The 27966-nt window shown below is 43.4% G+C and overlaps 1 protein-coding gene across 2 annotated transcripts in view; it reads left to right on the plus strand.

Annotated features, from left to right (window-relative positions):
- Window positions 1-27966, plus strand: part of LOC110507616 (transmembrane protein 255B) — a 36561-nt gene extending 8595 nt beyond the window's left edge. Inside the window, exons 4-9 of one of the 2 annotated variants that reach the window (XM_021587716.3) lie at window positions 6697-6786; window positions 9403-9483; window positions 9682-9767; window positions 15786-15945; window positions 24928-25044; window positions 27455-27966. In XM_021587716.3, the coding sequence (XP_021443391.1) occupies window positions 6697-6786; window positions 9403-9483; window positions 9682-9767; window positions 15786-15945; window positions 24928-25044; window positions 27455-27601 (681 nt within the window). In that variant the 3' untranslated portion in view covers window positions 27602-27966. The remainder of the gene's footprint in view (window positions 1-6696; window positions 6787-9402; window positions 9484-9681; window positions 9768-15785; window positions 15946-24927; window positions 25045-27454) is intronic. The other variant, XM_090224522.1, reaches the window with a different exon arrangement.

Genomic DNA, 27966 nt, shown 5'->3' on the forward strand with positions numbered 1-27966 from the left:
ATACTGCAAAAAATGTGGCAAAACAATTCACATTTTGTCTTGAATACAAAGTGTTATGTTTGGGGCAAATCCAATACAACATGATACTGTCAACCAATTTCCATATTTTCAAACATAGTGGTGGCTGCATCATGTTACGGGCAATGTTCCCTCTAAGCTGCGCATGTGAGCAGGCGTGCAGCTCCCCCAGGACTGCCGTGCAAAATAAATATCAGCCTGCGCAGAGAAGCACGAGATTGAACTTCACTCAACTTTCTAGTTTCCCCCTTTAGTTAACATTATCAACGTTCCCCTCTACTGTGCGAATGGTGAACGAAATGAACGCGATATTAGCCGCTTTCAATGCAACATACTGAAACAAAGCAAACTATGCAAGAGATTCTTGTGTAGGCAGAACGCATTGGAGTAGGATTCAATTGCATTGACAGGCACGACTGAGGCCTATACTCTACACAGACCGGTGCGCCATAATCAATCAGAGCTGCAGAATCCCTATATGCAAATACACCATTGCCATATATGGATCTGTGTCAGTCACTTTGAACTGGTCTGTGTTTACAGCATGAGTAGATGCGCTTCTAAGAGCTGCATGTAGCCAGCCAGGTGTGTACATTTGTGTGTACATTTGTGTGTACATTTGCAGTTTTAAGAAAATACCTAAAAAAAAGTAAGAGATAAGAATAACAAATAATTAAAGCGGGGCTATATACAGGGGTACCGGTACAGAGTCAATGTGCGGGGGCACCAGTGTCGGGGTAATATGTACATGTAGGTAGAGTTATTAAAGTGACAATGCATAGATAATAACAGAAAGTAGCAGCAGCGTAGGGGGGGGGGGGGGGGGGGGGGGGGGACTAAGGGTCCTTAGTCTAGATAGCCATTTGATGAGCTATTCAGGAGTCTTATGACTTGGGGGTAGAAGCTGTTTAGAAGCCTCTTGGACCTAGACTTGGCGCTCCAGTGCTGCTTGCCGTGCGGTAGCAGAGAGAACAGTCTATGACTAGGGTGGCTGGAGTCTTTGACAATTTTTAGGTCCTTCCTTTGACACCGCCTGGTATAGAGGTCCTAGATGGCAGGAAGCTTTGTTGTGCCCTCTTCACGACTGTCTTGGTGTGCTTGGGCAATGTTAGTTTGTTGGTGATGTGGACACCAAGTAACTTGAAGCTCTCAACCTGCTCCACTGTAGCCCCGTTGATGAGAATGGGGGCGTGCTCGGTCCTACTTTTCCTGTAGTCCACAATCATCTCCTTTGTCTTGATCACGTTGAGGCAGAGGTTGTTGTACTTGCACCACACAGTCAGGTCTCTGACCTCCCTATAGGCTGTCACATCGTTGTCAGTGATCAGGCCTACCACTGATCATCAGCAAACTTAATGATGATGCCCTGAGGGGCCCTCGTGTTGAGGATAAGTGTGGAGTATGTGTTGTTACCTACCCTTACCACCTGGGGTGGCCCGTCAGGAAGTCCAGGATCCATTTGCAGAGGGAGGTGTTAAGTCCCAGGGTCCTTAGCTTAGTGATGAGCTTTGAGGGCACCATGGTGTTGAACGCTGAGCTGTAGTCAATGAACAGCATTCTCACACAGGTGTTAATTTTGGTCCAGGTGTGAAAGGGCAGTGTGGAGTGCAATAAAGATTGCATCATCTGTGGATCTGTTGGTGCGGTATGTAAATTGGAGTGGGTCTGGGGTTTCTGGGATAATGGTATTGATATGAGCCATGACCAGCCTTTCAAAGCATTTTATTGCTACAGATGTGAGTGCTACGGGTCGGTAGTCCTTTAGGCAGGTTACCTTAGTGTTCTTGGGCACAGGGACTATGGTGGTCTGCTTGAAACATGTTGGTATTACAGACTCAGACAGGGACATGTTGAAAATGTCAGTGAAGACACTTGCCAGTTAGTCAGCGCATGCTCGGAGTACCCGTCCTGGTAATCCGTCTGGACCTGAGGCCTTGTGAATGTTGACCTGTATAAAGGTCTTACTCACATCGGCTGGGGAGAGCGTGAGGACACAGTTGTCCGTAACAGCTGATGCTCCCATGCATGTTTCAGTGTTACTTGCTTCGAAGCGAGCATAGAAGTTATTTAGCTTGTCTGTTAGGCTTGTGTCACTGGGCAGCTCTCGGCTGTGTTTTCCGTTGTAGTCTGTAATAGGCAGTGTTGTATTTTGAGACAGGCTTGAATAAGCTAAGTAGCCAATAGGCAAAGGGTAGCATCCTTTGTCTGATTCTCTGTAATAATGGTATGGGAATAATAATGCATTTAATTTTGTAAAGTGTTTTTTTGCCTCAAACAATAACATCTCAGTCACCATCTGGTCTGAAGGACAAGTGGATAGACAGGTTATTATATATTGTTTTCAAAAGTCTCATGGAATGAAGGCCTACATTGAACACCACTCATTGTCTGCTACTGTAGGCTGAATGATAGAACAGCTATTTCCATGTTAAAATGTTATGAGATGCATTTTCTCCATTTGATAGGCCTTCATTATGATCAAATAGCCACATTTGCCTACTTGGCCACTGTTATAACTGTAACTTAAAGCGGGTACAGCCTCAGTGTTCACAGTAAATGCACGGCAGAAGTTGCACAAAATGTTCAAAACGTTCACGTTTGCGCTCAGCAGACCTGAAGTTTGCTCAGTGCCCACATTTTTTTTGAGGGAACATTGGTTATAGGTATGCTTGTAATCGTTAAGGATGTGAGTTTTTCCAGGATATTTTTTTTTTATTGGAATGGAGATAAGCACAGGCAAAATACTAGAGGGAAACCTGGTTTAGTCTGCTTTCAACCAGACACTGGGATATACCTTTCAGCAGGACAAAATTGTTTGTCTAGCAATGACCAACAACCAATTTGACAGAGCTTGAATAATGTTGAAAAGAATAATGGGCAAATAGTGCACAATCCGGCCGTGGAAAGCTCTTAGAGACTTACCCAGAAAGACTCACATCAGTAATTGCTGCCAAAGGTGCTTCTACAAAGTATTAGATACAGTGGGGCAAAAAAGTATTTAGTCAGCCACCAATTGTGCAAGTTCTCCCACTTAAAAAGATGAGAGAGGCCTGTAATTTTCATCATACAGTGCCTTGCGAAAGTATTCGGCCCCCTTGAACTTTGCGACCTTTTGCCACATTTCAGGCTTCAAACATAAAGATATAAAACTGTATTTTTTTGTGAAGAATCAACAAGTGGGACACAATCATGAAGTGGAACGACATTTATTGTATATTTCAAACTTTTTTAACAAATCAAAAACTGAAAAATTGGGCGTGCAAAATTATTCAGCCCCTTTACTTTCAGTGCAGCAAACTCTCTCCAGAAGTTCAGTGAGGATCTCTGAATGATCCAATGTTGACCTAAATGACTAATGATGATAAATACAATCCACCTGTGTGTAATCAAGTCTCTGTATAAATGCACCTGCACTGTGATAGTCTCAGAGGTCCATTAAAAGCGCAGAGAGCATCATGAAGAACAAGGAACACACCAGGCAGGTCCGAGATACTGCTGTGAAGAAGTTTAAAGCCGGATTTGGATACAAAAAGATTTCCCAAGCTTTAAACATCCCAAGGAGCACTGTGCAAGCGATAATATTGAAATGGAAGGAGTATCAGACCACTGCAAATCTACCAAGACCTGGCCGTCCCTCTAAACTTTCAGCTCATACAAGGAGAAGACTGATCAGAGATGCAGCCAAGAGGCCCATGATCACTCTGGATGAACTGCAGAGATCTACAGCTGAGGTGGGAGACTCTGTCCATAGGACAACAATCAGTCGTATATTGCACAAATCTGGCCTTTATGGAAGAGTGGCAAGAAGAAAGCCATTTCTTAAAGATATCCATAAAAAGTGTAATTTAAAGTTTGCCACAAGCCACCAGGGAGACACACCAAACATGTGGAAGAAGGTGCTCTGGTCAGATGAAACCAAAATTGAACTTTTTGACAACAATGCAAAACGTTATGTTTGGCGTAAAAGCAACACAGCTGAACACACCATCCCCACTGTCAAACATGGTGGTGGCAGCATCATGGTTTGGGCCTGCTTTTCTTCAGCAGGGACAGGGAAGATGGTTAAAATTGATGGGAAGATGGATGGAGCCAAATACAGGACCATTCTGGAAGAAAACCTGATGGAGTCTGCAAAAGACCTGAGACTGGGACGGAGATTTGTCTTCCAACAAGACAATGATCCAAAACATAAAGCAAAATCTACAATGGAATGGTTCAAAAATAAACATATCCAGGTGTTAGAATGGCCAAGTCAAAGTCCAGACCTGAATCCAATCGAGAATCTGTGGAAAGAACTGAAAACTGCTGTTCACAAATGCTCTCCATCCAACTTCACTGAGCTCGAGCTGTTTTGCAAGGAGGAATGGGAAAAAATGTCAGTCTCTCGATGTGCAAAACTGATAGAGACATACCCCAAGCGACTTACAGCTGTAATTGCAGAAACAGGTGGCGCTACAAAGTATTAACTTAAGGGGGCTGAATAATTTTGCACGCCCAATTTTTCAGTTTTTGATTTGTTAAAAAAGTTTGAAATATCCAATAAATGTCGTTCCACTTCATGATTGTGTCCCACTTGTTGTTGATTCTTCACAAAAAAATACAGTTTTATATCTTTATGTTTGAAGCCTGAAATGTGGCAAAAGGTCGCAAAGTTCAAGGGGGTCGAATACTTTCGCAAGGCACTGTAGGTACACTTCATTTTCTGGATTTTTTTTCTTATTTTGTCTGTCATAGTTGAAGTGTACCTATGATGAAAATTACAGGCCTCATCTTTTTAAGTGGGAGAACTTGCACAATTGGTGGCTGACTAAATACTTTTTGCCCCACTGTATTTCTGTATTTTATTTTCAATACATTTGCAAAAATTTATAAAAACATGTTTTTGCTTTGTCATTATGGGGTATTATGTGTAGATGGGTGATTTTTTTATTTATTTCATCCATTTTGAATTCAGTCTGTAACGCAACAAAATGTGTAATAAGTCAAGGGGTATGAATACTTTCTGAAGGCAAGTCAATGTACTGTAGTTCCTTCCAATTTCAGACAGTTTTCTTCAATTTGCTGCCTACCCACTGGGCACAAATATAATTTCAACGTCTAGTCTTGATTTATATTTTGTTGATATGTCAATTACGTGATTGCAAAGTAATTTTTTCCCCCACCATGTCATTCGATTTAAGTTAAAAGTTGGGTGAAAAAAATATGAAACTCCCTGACGTTGATGACTTTTTGCAATCAAATCAGTTTTCCACATTGATCCAACTTCATCAGAAATATATATTTTTTGAAATGACATGGAAACAACATTGAAAATCTTCCCACAAATCTTCCCGCATCTGTTTATTTTTCTCTGCTGGCGGCCACAGCTCCTTCATATCCTCCTTCTCTCTCTTCTCTCTTTCTTTCTTTCTTTCTTTCTTTCTTTCTTTCTTTCTTTCTCTCGCTCTCTCTCTCTCTCTTTCTTTCTCTCTCTCTCTCTCTTTCTTTCTTTCTCTCTCTCTTTCTTTCTCTCTCTCTCTCTCTTTCTTTCTCTCTTTCTTTCTTTCTCTCTCTCTCGCTCTCTCTCTTTCTCTCTCTCTCTCTCTCTCTCTCTCTCTCTCTCTTTCTTTCTCTGTCTTTCTCTCTCTTTCTTTCTCTGTCTTTCTCTCTCTCTTTCTTTCTCTCTCTCTCTCTCTCTCTCTCTCTCTCTCTCTCTCTCTCTCTCTTTCTCTCTCTCTCTCTCTCTTTCTTTCTCTCTCTCTCTCTCTCTCTCTCTCTCTCTCTCTCTCTCTTTCTCTCGCTCTCTGTCTCAGTGGGGATATTGTGTTAACACTGGGTGACATTTTGTTGAATCTACTCAGCTATTTTGGACATAATTTCACAGCCAGACAACTTTTAGGGACCATGTGAGATGATCAGAGATGACCAAGAAAACCGAGTGAATCTCCTGAGTGGATCTGAGTGGATTTGTTGTTTAAGTAGACTCTTGTACCAGCAACTTGGATTAAGATGAAAAATGTTCCTCGACAATGGAATATGATTGCTTATACTGTATTTCACACAACTGATCTCAAGTTAGATGTTAGGATAGGGTAGCTGAACTGTCAGACAAGACAGAAACCAGTCATGGGTTGCAAGTAAATACTATTATGTTAAAAAAGGAAGTCTGTTTTTACTCAACAGAGCTTGGGTTAAATGGCACTGGGCACATAACATGCTTTTGACCATAAACAGTTGTGCTTTTTTACATGTGTTTCTCTGTGTTCCTTCATACTGTGTTTCTCTTTTAATCATATTTGAATCATCATCATACCGTTCAACCTGCGTCTCTCTCTTTTCACTTGAGTTGAGTGAAAGTTTGCTTTGACACAGCTGTTTGCACTTTGTCTGACATAATGTCTTAAATCAATATAGGCTCCCAAGTGTGTTTATTGTAACAATAATTTGGTCTTCTGGGCACACACTGGTTGGATCAACGTTGTTTCCACGCCATTTCATGTAAATGACCTTGAACCAACGCGGAGTAGACGATGACTTGATGTTGGTGCCCAGTGGGATTGCTACAACCCACTTGGGAGGATATATACAGTGTACTGTCTTCCTAGTTTTGTTGTTGAACATTAGTCCGACTAGCATGTGCTCAGTCATGTATGTATGTTTCTATCTTTTCTAATAATGTCTTATTCCCTTTCTCTCCAGCTTGTGGCGGCCATTGTTTTCCTCAGCTTCGGGATCATTGCCTCCTTCCTGTGTCTGGTGGTGGATGGCGTCTTCATTGTTTTCAACGTGGTGAGTAACGTTGCTGCTCCACGTGTGTCTTTCAACTCAACAAGATCACAGGGGGTTTGAGACAATTGTGACCGTAAATGAAAATCTTACTTAAAGCTAATTTATTTCTCATTCAGAGTGAAAATAGCAATCTTAGGGGGGAAAAACTCATTTATTTCTCATTTACTCAGTTAGTAGTAGGGCTTGATCTCAGTTTCTCTTCCCCCAGTCTCTGATCTTGATGTCGTGCATGAGAGTGTTTGTGAGAATAGCTGTAATATTAGTGTTCATGCATGAGTGTTTCATCGTGTGTGGATGGAGATTGACCCACCCTGTCTGTAATGTTGAAAGCAGTTTGGATTGAGTCTCACTCCCTGTAGATGAGTGTGGTCATGAGAGAGCGTCCTCTCCCATTTCAATGTGTCAACCCAACCGAAAATTTCACACAAGATCGAATGTTCCGTTTGCCATCCATAGCACAATATAGCTTCAATACTTGCAATAAACTTTAAACACATTTACATTTCAAAGTGGATCAATACATGGGTCTTCTGGGACACAATGACATTGCAATATAATCTTAATGTGTACATTTCGAGGGAAATGCCAAGATGCAAATGACCCATGGTCCAGAATTGTGCCTACGCCTGTCTGTCTGTCTGTCTGTCTGTCTGTCTGTCTGTCTGTCTATCTATCTATCTATCTATCTACGGCATCTGTGTCTGTGTTAGTATGTAGTGGAAGGAGGGCTGGGAAACCCAGCAAGCAAGTTATTTTATTAGACCATTGATCCCAAAGCTTCAGCTAGGACTGTTTGCCTCTATCAAAACCCCATTAAAAACATTTAAAGAAACAGAGATTGAATTGTAAAATTCAAAGCACCAATAACACCTCCAAATGAACAAGGTTTGTCAATATGCCATGTATTATGTGTCTAAGTGAGGGTTTTCTTATGCAATGTTTAATTATGTAAATTCTGCATTTCTTCTGTTTTTCTCTAAACTGTGAGCAAGAATGAATATAGCCAAAGCAGACAGAAGTAAGTCTTTGGGTATAGCAGCCTGGTCTCATAGACTAGACGTAACATAATATGCTAGCTTTTGTCACAAACATTCCAATGCACTGTACAGATGCAGGATCTTAATTTGAGCATATTTGCTACAGCAGGAAGGTAATCCTGCAGCAAAAGGAAATGTAAATTATTATGTGGATTAGAATTCATCAACATTGTTGTGGGGGTTGATACATTTTTCATAAGAGAAAATTAAGTCTGAAATTTAAAAGTGGAAATTGCACTAAAAGTTTTACATTTACTGCTTTCAGGAAGGTTCTCCTGCAACTGGGTGATCAAATAAACATCCTTCATATGTATGCATTCGGTACTTACAAATGTCAATAACAGAGTTGACTTGACTTGTTCCAACGTAGTGTCCAACTTGTTGATATACTTATCTACAGTATGTGTTGAACAGCGTAGTACATAACTACTATCTGTTTACAATGCCTTAGTATATATATTTTACATCCATCTTCTGATTCCAGTATATACTCAGTGGTGGGAAAAAGTACCCAATTGTCAAATTTGAGTAAAATTATGGATACCTTAATAGAAAGTTACTCAGGTAAAAGTGAAAGTCACCCGGTAAAATACTACTTCAATAAAAGTCTAAAAGTATTTGGTTCTAAATATACTTTAGTATCAAAAGTAAATGTAATTGCTAAAATATACTTAAGTATCAAAAGTAAAAGTATAAATTATTTGAAATTCTTTATATTAATCCAAGCAGACGGTACCATTTTCTTGTTTTTAAAATGTACGGATAGCCAGGGGCACACTCCAACACTCAGACAAAATGGACAAATTATGCATTTGTGTTTAGTGAGTCCAGATCAGAGGCAGTAGGGATGAGCATTCGAAATGTAACAAGTACTTTTGGTGTCATGGAAAATGTATGGAGTAAAAAGTACATTCTTTTTTTTAGGAATGTAGTGAAAATAAAATTCAAAGTTGTCAAAAATATAAATAGTACGGTACAGATACCCACAAAAAACGACTTAAGTAGTACTTTAAAGTATTTTTACTTAAGCACTTTACACCACAGTATACATTGAGTGTTCAAAACATTAGGAACACCTTCCTAATATTGAGTTACACTCCCGTTTGCCCTCAGAGCAGCCTCAATTCATCAGGGCATGGACTCTACAGGTTGTGTAAAGCTTTCCACAGGGATGCTGGCCCGTGTTGACTCCAATGCTTCCCATAGTTGTATCACTGGATGTCCTTTGGGTCGTGATACACACGGGAAACTGTCAAGAGTGGAAAAACCCAGCAGCGTTGCAGTTCTTGACAGACTCAAACCGGTGCGCCTGGAACCTACTACCATACCCCGCTCAAAGGCACTTAAATATTTTGTCTTGCCCATTCCCTTGCCCATTCCCTCTCTGAATCCATCATCTGTTTTATAGGAGATCTTTACAATGCCAGAACGATATGGAGTCTAATTGGCAAATGCTATTCAAAAGGGATGTGCTGGAATTGGATGGAGTCATTGCAGCTGTGTTTAAACCATACAACTGCAGTCTATTCAATTCTCTCATGCATTACGATATCATGTCTCTCTGTCTGTCCCACACCAGGATGTCCGTCCTCTGAAAGCAGGGAGATGCCAGTTTTACACAAGTGGAAATAGCTACATCTATGAGAATTACTATGCCTCTGTAAGTACAACTGCACGCATAGCAATATGACTTACTGTGTTAGCTATCCTGTCCAATTCTGAAAATATGTGTAGTACATACTGTCTGGCAGGGGGAAAATATATTTTACGGGAGGGGTCTATCACCTTTGACTAATCTCTGCTTGTACTGTGCCTGTCACTCAATACTGTTGATTAGAGTGTCTGCCTCCTCTTGCAGGTGCCGTGCCAGGGTCTCACAGAGTCATGTACTATGAAGGTGCGCAGTGGGACCTGCTACTGCTGCGACCTTTATGACTGTGCCAAGTGAGTCAAAGATGCACATACATTAAAGATCCATCATGTAGCTTTGTGTACGACCCAACAGATTTCTCATTGAAAGCAAGTCTGATAAGTTGCAGATCCAACCGGTAATAATCTAACTAACTTTAATCATCTAACTAAAATAACTTTATATACAGTATATGTGGTAACTCACCCCTCACATCAGCAATGTGTAGAACCCACCTACCCACCTGTGTGATGCTTGGAAGGCATTTTGTGCCAGAATGCTCTTCACACATTAGCTACAGTGCCTTGCGAAAGTATTCGGCCCCCTTGAACTTTGTGACCTTTTGCCACATTTCAGGCTTCAAACATAAAGATATAAAACTGTATTTTTTTGTGAAGAATCAACAACAAGTGGGACACAATCATGAAGTGGAACGACATTTATTGGATATTTCAAACTTTTTTAAAAAATCAAAAACTGAAAAATTGGGCGTGCAAAATTATTCAGCCCCTTTACTTTCAGTGCAGCAAACTCTCTCCAGAAGTTCAGTGAGGATCTCTGAATGATCCAATGTTGACCTAAATGACTAATGATGATAAATACAATCCACCTGTGTGTAATCAAGTCTCCGTATAAATGCACCTGCACTGTGATAGTCTCAGAGGTCCGTTAAAAGCGCAGAGAGCATCATGAAGAACAAGGAACACACCAGGCAGGTCCGAGATACTGTTGTGAAGAAGTGTAAAGCCGGATTTGGATACAAAAATATTTCCCAAGCTTTAAACATCCCAAGGAGCACTGTGCAAGCGATAATATTGAAATGGAAGGAGTATCAGACCACTGCAAATCTACCAAGACCTGGCCGTCCCTCTAAACTTTCAGCTCATACAAGGAGAAGACTGATCAGAGATGCAGCCAAGAGGCCCATGATCACTCTGGATGAACTGCAGAGATCTACAGCTGAGGTGGGAGACTCTGTCCATAGGACAACAATCAGTCGTATATTGCACAAATCTGGCCTTTATGGAAGAGTGGCAAGAAGAAAGCCATTTCTTAAAGATATCCATAAAAAGTGTTGTTTAAAGTTTGCCACAAGCCACCTGGGAGACACACCAAACATGTGGAAGAAGCTGCTCTGGTCAGATGAAACCAAAATTGAACTTTTTGGCAACAATGCAAAACGTTATGTTTGGCGTAAAAGCAACACAGCTGAACACACCATCCCCACTGTCAAACATGGTGGTGGCAGCATCATGGTTTGGGCCTGCTTTTCTTCAGCAGGGACAGGGAAGATGGTTAAAATTGATGGGAAGAAGGATGGAGCCAAATACAGGACCATTCTGGAAGAAAACCTGATGGAGTCTGCAAAAGACCTGAGACTGGGACGGAGATTTGTCTTCCAACAAGACAATGATCCAAAACATAAAGCAAAATCTACAATGGAATGGTTCAAAAATAAACATATCCAGGTGTTAGAATGGCCAAGTCAAAGTCCAGACCTGAATCCAATCGAGAATCTGTGGAAAGAACTGAAAACTGCTGTTCACAAATGCTCTCCATCCAACCTCACTGAGCTCGAGCTGTTTTGCAAGGAGGAATGGGAAAAAATGTCAGTCTCTCGATGTGCAAAACTGATAGAGACATACCCCAAGCGACTTACAGCTGTAATCGCAGCAAAAGGTGGCGCTACAAAGTATTAACTTAAGGGGGCTGAATAATTTTGCACGCCCAATTTTTCAGTTTTTGATTTGTTAAAAAAGTTTGAAATATCCAATAAATGTCGTTCCACTTCATGATTGTGTCCCACTTGTTGTTGATTCTTCACAAAAAAATACAGTTTTATATATTTATGTTTAAAGCCTGAAATGTGGCAAAAGGTCGCAAAGTTCAAGGGGGCTGAATACTTTCGCAAGGCACTGTATCACGATGATAAGGTATGGAGTGATTGTGCCCTATTTAAGCTGAAGTAGGCTCAAAGTAGCGCTGAGGGTTTCCTAGCCAGGTTGAATGGTGTACAGACCAACTCATCTCTCTTCCCACTGCCCTCATGAGACATCATTCACTGCTCCTTCACTCCACGCTCATTCACACCTCGCTGCTCGTTGGTAAGCGAATGCTTCTACTACCTGTCTTTCTTTAACTTGTTGACCGGTGTTTTGGCTCACTGCTCTGCAATTTACTGCTTGCTTCTACAGCACCAAGTTGGTAATCTCCGGCTCGTATAGTGTATGTGCAGGCAGGATCAATACAGTGAGAACGTCCTCTGCTTTCTCTCTGCCATACTCTCTGCCGTGGACATTCCTGCAGTCAGCATGCCAATTGCACGCTCCCTCAACTTGAGACATCTGTGGCATTGTGTTGTGTTACAAAACTGCACATTTAAGACTGGCCTTTTATTGTCCCCAGCAGGCCAGCATCCCAGAGTCGCCTAATCACTGTTGACGTTGAGACTGGTGTTTTGCGGGTACTATTTAATGAAGCTGCCAGTGGAGGACTTGTGAGGTGTCTGTTTCTCAAACTAGACACTCTAATGCACTTGTCCTCTTGCTCAGTTTTGCACCGGGGCCTCCCACTCCTCTTTCTATTCTGGTTAGAGACAGTTTGCGCTGTTCTGTGAAGGAATTAGTGTACAGCGTTGTACAAGATCTTCAGTTTCTTGGTAATTTCTCCCATGGAATAGCCTTCATTTTCCAGAACAAGAATAGACTGACGAGTTTCAGAAGAAAGCTCTTTGTTTCTGTCCATTTTGAGCCTGTAGTCGAACCTACAAATGCTGATGCTCCAGATACTCAACTAGTCTAATGAAGGCCAGATTTATTGCTTCTTTAATCAGAAACAACCATTTTCAGCTGTGCTAACATAATTGCAAAAGGGTTTTCTAATGATCAATTAGCCTTTTAAAATTATAAACTTGGATTAGCTAACACAGCGTGCCATTGGAACACAGGAGTGATGGTTGCTGATAATGGGCCTCTGTACACCAATGTAGATATTCCATAAAAAATCTGCCGTTTCCAGCTACAATAGTGATTTACAACATTAACAGTCTACACTGTTTTTCTGATAAACGTTATGTTATTTTAATGGACAAAAAATGTGTTTTTCTTTTTTTTTTTAATGACATTTCTAATTGACCCCAAACCTTTGAATGGTAGTGTATATTGGGAGTAGTGCCTTTCCTCAGCAACAGTGTGTTTTATGTACAAAAGTACTATCTCACAGCTCGATGAAACCTTCACTCTTGCGCAGACATTTAGAAACAAAACATGCTCATTTGAAAAATAAGCCACGGGAGTTTTTTGAGCGAGAATTAAGACGATTTTCAAGTAGTAAGACCTGTATAATAGCAACCGATACCATTAATAAGAAGGTGCTAGAAGCGTCTTATATGGTGAGCTACCGAGTGGCTAGGACAGGCAAGCCCCGTACTATTGTGGAGGACTTAATTCTTCCTGATGCCGTGGATATGGCTGGGACAATGCTGGGGGAAAAAGCCCAAAAAACTATACAGACAATGTCTTCATCAAACAACACAGTATCACGACACATCATTGGCATGTCAGGAGATCTACTATCCCAATTGTGCAAAAGTTGACCTATTCTGTGCAAGAAATAAATATTCCAAACATAGTCTGGGACAGTTGTGGGATGCAATAGATCCCAAATGAATAGAACCACTAGCATAAAAAAACATGTGAGCAATGTGGCTGACGCAACAGATCAGAACGTTTAGCTTAAAATGTTGATAAACTGTTAGTCTATTCTTTCACATTATAAGTGCAGCAATGTGCATATGGCAGTAGGCTATAAGCGCCAATATTCCAAAATGCAATCAATTAGTGGGAAAACACCATTCTCAAAAGTGACTGCAAACGTGACTATGTGTTTATTATAAAGGTGCATTTTTATGGTGAAAATGATCTTCCCCAAACTTGAAACTCACACACTGCCTATGTATGCCAGTTAGTCTCTACACCTGTTGTAAAGCAGATTAATGTGCTTAATGTTAAGACGTTATTTGGCCACTTTAGCTGCGATACAAACCTTATAAAAACATATAGGCCCATGGGCAAGACTACATGAGGTGTGCGACTATGATTTGAAAAAATTGCAAAAAAAAAGGCATGCGTTGTTTCTTGCCTTACTGCACACTAGCTGGGCATCATTCACAAGTGAAAGGCTAATATTGTCAGCCTTCAGACTGTTCTTGATTTAATCTTGTTTTTACATATACTAAATAATATATGTGTGAAATGTGTTTTGATTTAGAATGGGACATTACTATGCACCTGTCTCGAAACAGGGGCAGAGGCAAAAATACATGTCATCTATGCACTTAAAAAGCGAATGGAGGACACTTTTCCCGTGGTTCATTTTCATTCCAGCCAGGTAGGCTATACTCCTGTTGTAAAGAGAAGCAATGTGCTTAATATTAGGAAGTTGAGAAATAAATATAGTAAGCCTAGCCTATAGAAAGCTGATGGGATCCACCTCTTTTTAATAGAGACCATCACTCTGTTTTCTCACGCAATTGCATAGCCTATAGAAATGTTGCGCAACATGAGCTCATGGGCTCTCATGAAGTGTGATTAGATTTTCAAATACATTTGCATTGATGTCAGAGTGATTAGAGGGACAATAGAGTCCAGTTAGCAAGTTTGGTCGCAGTTAGCAAGTTCGGTAGGCCACTAATAACCATCAGCAGCATCAGAGCTTGGAGAAGCCTAATTACCGTGACTAAACGGTCACATGGAATTTGACTGCCGTCATGACTCGTGAACGCCAGTGTGGCGGTAATATGTCACCGTAACAGCAATAGTTGGGCCTCTTTGTATGTAAGGAGAGAGCAACATTTTAATGTGTTTATCTACAAAAGCACTCATGCAGAGACTTCTTATGTATCTATCATCATTAATTCAATTTAGACTTGAATGACAAATGACCAAACCCGGTCTCAGGCTTGAATAACACTGGAGGCCCCTTCGGTCTCCACAGAGTTGGGGAAAGCTGATTTTAGTTTTTGTTGTGCCCTTTATGTGGATGCTCTGGGGCCTCATTTATAAAACGGACTTACAATCAATTTTGATCTTAAGTATGACTTATGCAGAAAACCACATATAAGTAGTTATTTATGAAACCTTACTTTGACGTGGAAATGATCTTATCTCTATGCCAAGTCTAGACTTGACGTAGGTGATTTTCCTGCTGGTTATGTATGGCGATTCTTTTTATCCCTTGCAGTTTTAAGGTCAGACCATTTCTTTTTCACATCAGCCACAGTTCTGTCTTGCTGCCCCACGTTGTTCATTGCAGCGGCGACACACTCCCAAGATACCTGTTTGGCTTTGTTTGCCAACCCACTATTTAGTCCACTGAATAATACGTGTTGCCTGTCTTCAATCTCCTCTACCATCGCCAGGATCTCGACTTCCAAAAAGTTTGCTTTTCTCTTTCGGTCCGTGGCTATTCCTGACTAAACCCTCATTTGTGCTAGCATTCTATAAGGGGAAATCGCTGATTGTAAGGCACGTTCAGGTGCCGTCAATTCAAAGTTAATTTGAGATTTATAGATCACAGGTGTGTAAGTTACAAATGTGCTTCTTAGAAGCTGCGTAAGCAAGGTTTTTTTATGCTCAGTATGTTTTATGAATCCAACGTAAGCACACTGTCGGAAATTATCTTACGACTAACTTCAAGTATAAATCTAAGAAAATATTTATAAACGAGGGCACTGGTCTCACTTGGTCCGTTCAGAGTAATGACCTCTATGTTGATGAATGTGTCTTTTTCTTAATATGTTTTCTAATTTTGTATATTGTATTTGAAAAAGAGACCCTGGTCTCAGTATGACTTCCCTGTCAAAATAAAGGTTAAATAAAAAACAATGGTCTGCGAGAACTCCTGGTCCTGCCCAACTCCTTTCATACTAGCTTAATAGTATAGCTTTATAAAGTAGTCTAATGTTATTCTATGAATGGCATATTAATAGCATAAATATAATACTATTGTTAAAGGATTTGTTGTTAGTGACATTCTGTTGTCCTGTCTTGTAGTGGGGGCTACATGAACAACTACTATGAGTTTGTGGGTGTGCGGAGCTGCGGGGACGTGCTGTCCCTGTACGTGTTGATCTGGGTGCTGACCAGCCTCAACCTGGTGGCCTTCTTCCTGGGTATCCTGACCACTGCTGTGCTGGGAAGCATCAAGGACCAGGTGAGAGAGACAGACTGTGGCTAAAATTACACGCAAATGTACTTGTGCAATGCTTAAAGGTTTGTGGTGTACTATCAGGAGTCTTAATCAGTACTTGCAGTTAAAATCTGGATATGATTTATTCCATATTGTATTAAACCTGGAGAAAGGGGATTGGGAAAAATAATCAAAATCAGGTGGCATTCTCTTGCCCTGCAGGCCTGTTCCTGACCATTCCAAACATTATTCTCAGTAGCCCACAGGTGTGTGGCAACAGCTCATAATGAGCGGTGTTGGGTGCGGGACACCTTTCACCTTTGCGCCTTTCTCCTGCACTGGCTAACTGTAGCTGTCCATGGTTCTGAAATACTTTGCCGTGTTATTTATATGGGTACATTCCTCGGGCTCACAGGTTAATATTGGACTTGATTCAATTCGTAGCGCTGAAGGTCTGAGCTGTAGTGCGATTTAAATTTCAAAATAATTTTCGATTGAGCCGACATACTGTATTAAGCGTTTACCATAAATGCAGTCTCTGCGAACGCGGGAACATTGCCTTTAAATTTCTATCGCGCTGCAGTTCAGGTCTTCAGCTCTATGGATTGAATCAAGGATGTTATTCATTATAGGGACATTTTAGGGAAATTACACTCCAAATTCAAAGTTTCTCAGATGTTTTCAGGTTGTGTAGATCCAGCTACAATGGGGCAAAAAAAGTATTTAGTCAGCCACCAATTGTGCAAGTTCTCCCACTTAAAAAGATGAGAGAGGCCTGTAATTTTCATCATAGGTACAGTTCAACTATGACAGACAAAATGAGAAAAAAAGATCCAGAAAATCACATTGTAGGATTTTTAATGAATTTCTTTGCAAATTATAGTGGAAAATAAGTATTTGGTCACCTACAAACAAGCAAGATTTCTGGCTCTCACAGACCTGTAACTTCTTATTTAAGAGGCTCCTCTGTCCTCCACTCGTTACCTGTATTAATGGCACCTGTTTGAACTTGTTATCAGTATAAAAGACACCTGTCCACAACCTCAAACAGTCACACTCCAAACTCCACTATGGCCAAGACCAAAGAGCTGTCAAAGGACACCAGAAACAAAATTGTAGACCTGCACCAGGCTGGGAAGACTGAATCTGCAATAGGTAAGCAGCTTGGTTTGAAGAAGTCAACTGTGGGAGCAATTATTAGGAAATGGAAGACATACAAGACCACTGATAATCTCCCTCGATCTGGAGCTCCATGCAAGATCTCACACCGTGGGGTCAAAATGATCACAAGAACGGTGAGCAAAAATCCTAGAACCACACAGGGGGACCTAGTGAATGACCTGCAGAGCTGGGACCAAAGTAACAAAGCCTACCATCAGTAACACACTACGCCGCCAGGGACTCAAATCCTGCAGTGCCAGACGTGTCCCCCTGCTTAAGCCAGTACATGTCCAGGCCCATCTGAAGTTTGCTAGAGAGCATTTGGATGATCCAGAAGAAGATTGGGAGAATGTCATATGTTCAGATGAAACCAAAATATAACTTTTTGGTAAAAACTCAACTCGTTGTGTTTGGAGGACAAAGAATGCTGAGTTGCATCCAAAGAACACCATACCTACTGTGAAGCATGGGGGTGGAAACATCATGCTTTGGGGCTGTTTTTCTGCAAAGGGACCAGGACGACTGATCCGTGTAAAGGAAAGAATGAATGGGGCCATGTATCGTGAGATTTTGAGTGAAAACCTCCTTCCATCAGCAAGGGCATTGAAGATGAAACGTGGCTGGGTCTTTCAGCATGACAATGATCCCAAACACACCGCCCGGGCAACGAAGGAGTGGCTTCGTAAGAAGCATTTCAATGTCCTGGAGTGGCCTAGCCAGTCTCCAGATCTCAACCCCATAGAAAATCTTTGGAGGGAGTTGAAAGTCTGTGTTGCCCAGCAACAGCCCCAAAACATCACTGCTCTAGAGGAGATCTGCATGGAGTTATGGGCCAAAATACCAGCAACAGTGTGTGAAAACCTTGTGAAGACTTACAGAAAACGTTTGACCTCTGTCATTGCCAACAAAGGGTATATAACAAAGTATTGAGGTAAACTTTTGTTATTGACCAAATACTTATTTTCCACCATAATTTGCAAATAAATTCATAAAAAATCCTACAATGTGATTTTCTGGATTTTTTTTTCTTATTTTGTCTGTCATAGTTGAAGTGTACCTATGATGAAAATTACAGGCCTCTCTCATCTTTTTAAGTGGGAGAACTTGCACAATTGGTGGCTGACTAAATACTTTTTTGCCCCACTGTATGTGCCTCCTCAACATCAAATGAATGGAAAACATAAGCACAACAAAGAGGAAGTTACATTTATTTATTTAATTTTATTTATTTAACTAGGCAAGTCAGTTAGAATAAATTCTTATTTCCAATGACGACTTAACCTGGACGACGCTGGGCCAATTGTGTGCTGTCCTATGGGACTCCCAATCACGGCCGGTTGTGATACAGGCTGGAATCTAACCAGGGTCTGTAGTGACGCCTCTAGCACTGAGAGGCAGTGCCTTAGACTGCTGCGCCACTCGGGAGCCCAGAGTGCTTATCTTTTCCATTTGATCGAGATGAATCTACAAAAGAGATGACCTGGGACATGGACTTATCCCAATAGAAGGCCTCTGAGATCTGAAAACACAACTCACTTGAAGTGCTTTATGTGTTTGAAGCCCTATTCCCTATTATAGTGCACAACTTTTGACTTGAGCGATGAAGGATCTAGAGTATCGGTTCCTTTAAGTGAGTGGAGGCAAATTGCATAACTGTTGCTTGATTGCACCTATTGTCATGTATTGTCATGTTGTGTCTTTCTGTCCTTTCCTTTCACCCTGTCTCCCTCTGCTGGTCGTACTAGGTTACCGTTTCTGTCCCTCTTTCCCCCAGCTGTTCCTTGTCTTCTCTGACTACCTCATTCACCCCTTTTCCCACCTGTTCCCTTTTTCCCTCTGATTAGGTCCCTATATCTCTCTCTGTTTCTGCTCCTGTCTTTGTCGGATTCTTGTTTGTGTGTCTCATGCCTGAACCAGACTATCATCGTGTTTGCTGCAACCTTGTCCTGTCCTGTCGGAATCTACCTGTCCATCTGAGCCCACGTGTGTTCATCATTAAAGAAACTCTGTTTGTTAATTCGCTTTTGGGTCCTCATTCACGCACCTGACAGAAGAATCCGACCAAGAATGGACCCAGCGACTTCGGATCCTCTCCACTCAGCCGTCGAGATCCAGGGAGCGATGCTAGGCAGACACGAGCAGGAATTGTCTGCTGCTCGACATGCCGTTGAGACCCTGGCCACCCAAGTCTCCAACCTCACAGAACAGGTTCACCATCTCCGCCTCGATCCACCGGCCACTTCCAGGGCTTTCGAATCTCCGGAGCCCAGAATCAATAACCCGCCGTGTTACTCTGGGGAGCCCACTGAATGCCGCTCGTTCCTCACCCAGTGTGATATTGTGTTTTCTCTCCAGCCCAACACTTACGCCAGGAGCACTGCTCGTGTCGCCTACGTCATATCTCTCCTTACTGGACGGGCTCGTGAGTGGGGCACGGCAACCTGGGAGGCAAGGGCTGAGTGTACTAACCAGTATCAGGACTTTAAGGAGGAGATGATACGGGTTTTTGATCGATCTGTTTTTGGGGAGGAGGCTTCCAGGGCCCTGTCTTCCCTATGTCAAGGCAATCGATCCATAACAGACTACTCTATTGAGTTTCGCACTCTTGCTGCCTCCAGTGGCTGGAACGAGCCGGCTTTGCTCGCTCGTCTTCTGGAGGGTCTCCGCGCAGAGGTAAAGGATGAGATTCTCTCCCGGGAGGTTCCTTCCAGCGTGGATTCCTTGATTGAACTCGCTATTCGCATTGAGCGACGGGTTGATCTTCGTCACCGAGCTCGTGGAAAGGAGCTCGCGTTCTCCGTTGCCCCCCTCTCCGCATCACTACCATCTTCCTCTGCCGGCTCGGGAGCTGAGCCTATGCAGCTGGGAGGTATCCGCATCTCGACTAAGGAGAGGGAACGGAGAATCACCAACCGCCTCTGTCTCTATTGCGGTTCTGCTGGTCATTTTGTCACTTCATGTCCAGTAAAAGCCAGAGCTCATCAGTAAGCGGAGGGCTACTGGTGAGCGCTACTACTCCTGTCTCTCCTTCAAGATCCTGCACTACCTTGTCGGTCCATCTACGCTGGACCGGTTCGTCAGCTTCCTGCAGTGCCTTAATAGACTCTGGGGCGGAGGGCTGTTTTATGGACGAGACCTGGGCTCGGGAACATGACATTCCTCTCAGACAGTTAAGGGAGTCCACGGCCTTGTTCGCCCTGGATGGTAGTCCTCTCCCCAGGATTCAGCGTGAGACGCTACCTTTAACCCTCACTGTTTCTGGTAATCATAGCGAAACCATTTCTTTTTTAATTTTTCGTTCACCTTTTACACCTGTTGTTTTGGGCCATCCCTGGCTAGTTTGTCATAATCCTTCCATTAATTGGTCTAGTAATTCTATCCTCTCCTGGAACGTCTCTTGTCATGTGAAATGTTTAATGTCTGCTATCCCTCCTGTTTCCTCTGTCTCTTCTTCACAGGAGGAGCCTGGTGATTTGACAGGGGTGCCGGAGGAATATCACGATCTGCGCACGGTGTTCAGTCGGTCCAGGGCCACCTCTCTTCCTCCACACCGGTCGTATGATTGTAGTATTGATCTCCTTCCGGGAACCACTCCCCCCCGGGGTAGACTATACTCTCTGTCGGCTCCCGAACGTAAGGCTCTCGAGGATTATTTGTCTGTAGCTCTTGACGCCGGTACCATAGTCCCCTCCTCCTCTCCCGCCGGAGCGGGGTTTTTTTTTGTCAAGAAGAAGGACGGGTCTCTGCGCCCCTGCATAGATTATCGAGGGCTGAATGACATAACAGTGAAGAATCGTTATCCGCTTCCTCTTATGTCTTCAGCCTTCGAGATCCTGCAGGGAGCCAGGTTTTTCACTAAGTTGGACCTTCGTAACGCTTACCATCTCGTGCGCATCAGGGAGGGGGACGAGTGGAAGACGGCGTTTAACACTCCGTTAGGGCACTTTGAATACCGGGTTCTTCCTTTCGGCCTCGCTAACGCTCCAGCTGTCTTTCAGGCATTAGTCAATGATGTCCTGAGAGACATGCTGAACATCTTTGTTTTCGTTTACCTTGACGATATCCTGATTTTTTTCACCGTCACTCCAGATTCATGTTCGACGTGTCCTCCAGCGCCTTTTAGAGAATTGTCTTTTTGTGAAGGCTGAGAAGTGCACTTTTCATGCCTCCTCCGTCACATTTCTCGGTTCTGTTATTTCCGCTGAAGGCATTAAGATGGATCCCGCTAAGGTCCAAGCTGTCATTGATTGGCCCGCCCCTAAGTCACGCGTCGAGCTGCAGCGCTTTCTCGGCTTCGCGAACTTCTATCGTCGTTTCATCCGTAATTTCGGTCAGGTGGCAGCTCCTCTCACAGCCCTTACTTCTGTCAAGACGTGCTTTAAGTGGTCCGTTTCCGCCCAGGGAGCTTTTGATCTCCTCAAGAATCGTTTTACATCCGCTCCTATCCTTGTTACACCTGACGTCTCTAGACAGTTCGTTGTCGAGGTTGACGCGTCAGAGGTGGGCGTGGGAGCCATTCTTTCTCAGCGCTCCCTCTCTGACGACAAGGTCCACCCATGCGCGTATTTTTCTCATCGCCTGTCGCCGTCGGAACGTAACTATGATGTGGGAAACCGCGAACTGCTCGCCATCCGGTTAGCCCTAGGCGAATGGCGACAGTGGTTGGAGGGGGCGACCGTTCCTTTTGTCGTTTGGACTGACCATAGGAACCTTGAGTACATCCGTTCTGCCAAACGACTTAATGCGCGTCAGGCGCGTTGGGCGCTGTTTTTCGCTCGTTTCGAGTTCGTGATTTCTTATCGTCCGGGCTCTAAGAACACCAAGCCTGATGCTTTGTCTCGTCTCTTCAGTTCTTCAGTAGCCTCCACTGACCCCGAGGGGATTCTCCCTGAGGGGCGTGTTGTCGGGTTGACTGTCTGGGGAATTGAGAGGCAGGTAAAGCAAGCGCTCACTCACACTCCGTCGCCGCGCGCTTGTCCTAGGAACCTTCTTTTCGTTCCCGTTCCTACTCGTCTGGCCGTTCTTCAGTGGGCTCACTCTGCCAAGTTAGCCGGCCACCCTGGCGTTCGGGGTACGCTTGCTTCCATTCGCCAGCGTTTTTGGTGGCCCACCCGGGAGCATGACACGCGTCGTTTCGTGGCTGCTTGTTCGGTCTGCGCGCAGACTAAGTCCGGTAACTCCCCTCCTGCCGGCCGTCTCAGGCCGCTTCCCATTCCCTCTCGACCGTGGTCTCACATCGCCTTAGATTTCGTCACCGGACTGCCTTCGTCAGCGGGGAAGACTGTTATTCTTACGGTTGTCGATAGGTTCTCTAAGGCGGCTCATTTCATTCCCCTTGCTAAGCTTCCTTCTGCTAAAGAGACGGCACAAATCATCATCAAGAATGTTTTCAGAATTCATGGCCTTCCGTCAGACGTCGTTTCGGACAGAGGTCCGCAATTCACGTCTCAATTTTGGAGGGAGTTTTGCCGTTTGATTGGGGCTTCCGTCAGTCTCTCTTCCGGCTTTCACCCCCAGTCTAACGGTCAAGCAGAACGGGCCAATCAGACTATTGGTCGCATCTTACGCAGTCTTTCTTTTCGCAACCCTGCGTCTTGGTCAGAACAGCTCCCCTGGGCAGAATACGCCCACACACTCGCTTCCTTCGTCTGCGACCGGGCTATCTCCTTTTCAGAGTAGCCTCGGGTACCAGCCTCCGCTGTTCTCATCTCAGTTCGCCGAGTCCAGCGTCCCCTCCGCTCAGGCTTTTGTCCAACGTTGCGAGCGCACCTGGAAGAGGGTCAGGTCTGCACTTTGCCGTTATAGGACGCAGACTGTGAGGGCTGCTAATAAGCGTAGAACTAAGAGTCCTAGATATTGTCGCGGTCAGAGAGTTTGGCTCTCCCCTCAGAACCTTCCCCTTAAGACGGCTTCTCGCAAGTTGACCCCGCGGTTCATTGGTCCGTTCCGTATTTCTCGGGTCATTAATCCTGTCGCAGTTCGACTTCTTCTTCCGCGATACCTTCGTCGCGTCCACCCGGTCTTCCATGTCTCCTGTATCAAGCCCGTTCTTCGCGCCCCCGCTCGTCTTCCCCCCCCCCCCCCCCCCATCCTTGTCGAGGGCGCACCCATCTACAGGGTCCGTAGGATTTTGGACATGCGTCCTCGGGGCCGTGGTCACCAGTACCTCGTAGATTGGGAGGGGTACGGTCCTGAGGAGAGGAGTTGGGTTCCCTCTCGGGACGTGCTGGACCGTGCGCTGATCGAGGATTTCCTCCGTTGCCGCCAGGTTTCCTCCTCGAGTGCGCCAGGAGGCGCTCGGTGAGTGGGGGGGTACTGTCATGTATTGTCATGTTGTGTCTTTCTGTCCTTTCCTTTCACCCTGTCTCCCTCTGCTGGTCGTACTAGGTTACCGTTTCTGTCCCTCTTTCCCCCAGCTGTTCCTTGTCTTCTCTGACTACCTCATTCACCCCTTTTCCCACCTGTTCCCTTTTTCCCTCTGATTAGGTCCCTATATCTCTCTCTGTTTCTGCTCCTGTCTTTGTCGGATTCTTGTTTGTGTGTCTCATGCCTGAACCAGACTATCATCGTGTTTGCTGCAACCTTGTCCTGTCCTGTCGGAATCTACCTGTCCATCTGAGCCCACGTTTGTTCATCATTAAAGAAACTCTGTTTGTTAATTCGCTTTTGGGTCCTCATTCACGCACCTGACACCTATAGTGCTATTGTTGAGACTGGTGTTGATACAGTAGAGTACAGTGAGTCCATACAAGGTGTACTGTGTTCCAGAGGAGTGGAGGTGAAGCCTCTGGTGAGGACAAACACAGCAAGAGATAGTTGTGGAGAGTAGCAGAGGTATCAAATTACAGACAATCTCCCAGATGATGTATCAGGAGGACTCCTATGGACATATGGTGTCAAGATGGAACAGTGTGAGCCGGTAGGGGTGTGGGCCGGGAAGCCGTTAAACTTTACAAGACCTTCTGCTATCATTGTTCTTCTGCTATGAAATCGTCCAAATACTGTCAGTGTTGTTTTTAGCCTGCCTGGAGTGCCAGATGTGCAGGGTTTACAGTTTTGGAACTATTTTATCGGTCCATTAAGCCAGGCAAGCTCAATCAAGCACAGATCAAGTATTTACAATCTTTTTTGAACCCAGGTCTGTCTGCTATCATATCCGAGCAAAGCTTTGAAGGAGTGGATGGGGGTTGGGAAAGACATATTCATACCTTTCTGATGATCAAATCGAATACAAAAGTGTGTCTTTTAGTTTCCTGGCAATCCAGATTAGAAATGTCACGACTCACTTAAGAGGAAAGAAAGATATCTCTCTGGCGATCATCCTATGTTAAATGTCCCCAGTAGAAAGAGAACAGCTAACCGGCCCTGATTGAATTAGAAGAAGGAGCTTATGTTCTGTGTTGTGGCACGATAGAGCTGGGAGACACAGCAGGGCATAGCCCAGGAAGACACACATCAACGTCAGAGATAATTGTTTCTTGGAAATCTGAGCTCTCCCCTTCCACCCCAGGATCCCCCAACCCTTCCTGTCTTATCCAAACAACACGGCATCGCTATAAATCTCTCTCCCCACCACTTCTGGTTGATGAGCAGCGTGTCAGGGTGTGTGAACAAGCGGTTGTTTGTGCGTTTGTGTTTTGGGGGGGGGGGGGGGGGGGTTCATCCATGTGGCAGACTGCTGATGCCAGACCAGGTGACAACATAATTTCAGATATCCAGCACAACCCGTAATGTGTGTTTGTGATTGTGTGTGTATTTCAGAATACACACAAGAGGATCACAACACATTTCACAACATTCCAAAATGTGTTTGTGTGTGTCTCTCTTTGTGTATGTGTTTGACAGAGGAGCAGCTCAGTGACCCTGTTGTCATCTCATCTCTCAGAGGGTGGATGTCTTTCCTCCCCCACTGCCCCCCTGCTGATGGACAACACCAACAAAGGACACCAACACCTCTACCCGGTCAGTCACATACACACACACACACACACACTCGTAATTCTGTTTGCTCACACCCTCCACTCCTGTTAGTAGTATTGGAACAGATAAGAGCAAAACCCCACTGGGTAAGTGTCAAAGCAAACATCTCTCACAGATATTGAACACATAAAAAAACTATTTCCACATGAATTGCATGATAAACACACCATGAAACCTATTTATTGCAAAACACAACAATAAAATTGCTGCTTCCACTGAATCTTCAGTGTTGAAGTGACTTTTACTGAAAAAGTGTGTCCCTATCCCTAACCCTGCTTGCCTACCCACACAGGTAAGGCTTATGACACACATTTGCTGTTTCTATATAATGAATCGGACCCATTTCTCTGCCATGATTTTGCTAGATCAATTAAGCCCAAGACTGAAGCGGAGGTTGTAGAAATAAATCATTGCCATCCTGGATAAACCTTGTATCTCCTTGTAACCTTTTAGATTTTTTTCAAGCGAATGACTACTTTCAATGTGTGTAAAAAAAAACAAAAACAGAAACAAAAATGTGCAGTGAAAGTTGAATGACTCTAAGACTAATCAAAGTCACTCAAAACACCTTGTGAATATCCGGGACTGTATGGTAATCAATCTGAAAATATATTTAACTAATCAGTTTGTGAAAACTTTCCTTTCTGGAGATACAGGGCTCTATTTTAATACATCTAATGCAATGGTAGATCTGGCAGTAGCATTATAAGTTTGAGGGTGTGTCCGATTGTATTTTTTCCATTTTCACAATCAGAATGATTGGCGCAGTAGCTAACGGGCTCGAGTTTTGGTAAGTAAACAAGTTGTGGGTGTGTCGAGACTTGGCCACTCACTGGCCAATCAGAAAATATAATAATATCCAATAGAAAGAAAAAACGGGAATGTCTATTGACTTAACCAATTGCATTACCGCTAAGACCAGCTTTTGGTGAGTCTTAAGTATCACCAGTAGCACTGCTTGAAATTGGCACATCTCAAATATCTCCACTCCTCCCACAGAGCAAGCAAGCTGATATAAGAAGGGTAAAATACCAACGCTGGTGCAAGGGTTGGAAAATAGAGCATGCGAAATTGCCAAAGAGCATGCGTTTGGCACTAGCTCCGCCTTAACACCAGCCAAAAATAGAGCCTGCCAAGGTTTTTCCAGGACGCCAAAGATGTACAGTGCATATGGAAAGTGTTCAGACCTCTTGACATTTTCCACATTTTGTTACGATACAGCCTTATTCTAAAATGGATGAATCCCCCCCCCCCCCCTCATCGATCTACACACACTACCCCATAAGGACAAAGCCAAAACAGATGTTTTAAATGTTTGCAAATGTATAAAAAATAAAAATAAAATAAATCACATTTACATAAGTATTCAGACCCTTTAAATCAGTACTTTGTTGAAGCACCTTTGGCACTGATTACTGTCTCGAGTCATCTTTGGTATGACGCTACAAGCTTGGCACACTTGTATTTGGGGAGTTTCTTCCATTCTTCTCTGCAGATCAAATTGTATTTGTCACATGCGCCGAATGCAACAGGTGTGTAGACCTTATAGTGAAATGCTTACTTACAAGCCCTTTTTATTTGACCCATTTTAGATTAAGGCTGTAACATAACTAAATGTGGAAAAGGTGAAGGGGTCTGAATACTATCCAAATGCACTATATTTCAACAGCAACTATGTTTCGGTCTTGAGCTCAAGTCGTCCTGTTACTGGTAATTGGTCTTGTAAAACCCTAGGGGAGAGAAAGGAGTGAGATACAGTACATTGGATGGAAACTCACGGATGTTCTGGGAGGACTCAGCTCCCTCTACCATCCCATATTGTCCTGTTGCCCTCCCCTCCTCTGCCCACCGTCTGTCTACCTTACCCTCTGAATTAAAACCCAGCTTTGCAACTACTGGCTGCTTGAAAGGCAGAAAGCACCAAGTAGCCCTAGTAGATCATACCAGGTTCATGCATCCAACAAGAACACGGTCCAACCATTAAACCCCCAGAAAACAAGAACTTGTCTGAGAAACATTAGACCTACCTCCATTTGGAATCTAATTTTTTTAATTTGGAATCTTTTAAACTTTGTTTTCTTTCTTATCCTTTGTCCACTCAAAGAGGTGATGTTCAAAGCCTGCTGTTTGTAATTATTCCCAAGTTTAGTGCAGTTACAAATAGAACAATATTGTTTTTCCCTAAAATGAAGATTAGTTTGATTTGGCATCTATTACGTTTATTTGCTTATCCATTCAAACTGGTCATGGGTTTCAATTCTAAATATTTTTGTACCTATTCTTTACCTAGAAGTAGAGTGTAGTTATAAATGGAGCAAATTAGCAAATGGAACAATATTGTTTAAGCTGAATCCAACTAAGCTTGTGTTTTCTGTTCTGTTCCGTCTTTCAGAGAGCCTCCTTATACTTTGCCCCAGCGGCAGGGAAGGAGTTCCCCCAGAGTGATCCATCAGTACCCCTCCGTCCCGACCCCAACCCCCCTCCCTTCGCCCCGCTCTATAACCTGCTGCCCTACAAACCACAGAGCTTTTCTGTCTGAATGAACCTCCCTATTCCAGCGTTCCGTTGCCAACTTGTCATACAACTAGGGCCAGGAGTTTCCTCCAGGCACTCCTGGCCCTAGACATGACAGTCACAAGACATCCAGGGGGATCTGTATTTTGGAGTTTATTTTAGAATAGTTGTTGTGTATGGTGTAAAATGTCTGTATATGAAATGTAAATACGTTGAGCTATTTCAAATGATTTGTCAATTATTTTGGTCTTATGATGTGCATTCTACAAACGAGTGAAAAGGCTCATTATTTAAGACCTTTTGTGAAATGTGTGGTTTGACAAAATACATGTACTTTTTTTATACTACATCTTAAAATCAACTGTATCTGCTAATAAAGTAATAACAAGT

Source organism: Oncorhynchus mykiss, chromosome 27 (assembly GCF_057628025.1).
Source record: "Oncorhynchus mykiss isolate SJ-2025 chromosome 27, ASM5762802v1, whole genome shotgun sequence".
Lineage (NCBI taxonomy): Eukaryota > Metazoa > Chordata > Actinopteri > Salmoniformes > Salmonidae > Oncorhynchus > Oncorhynchus mykiss.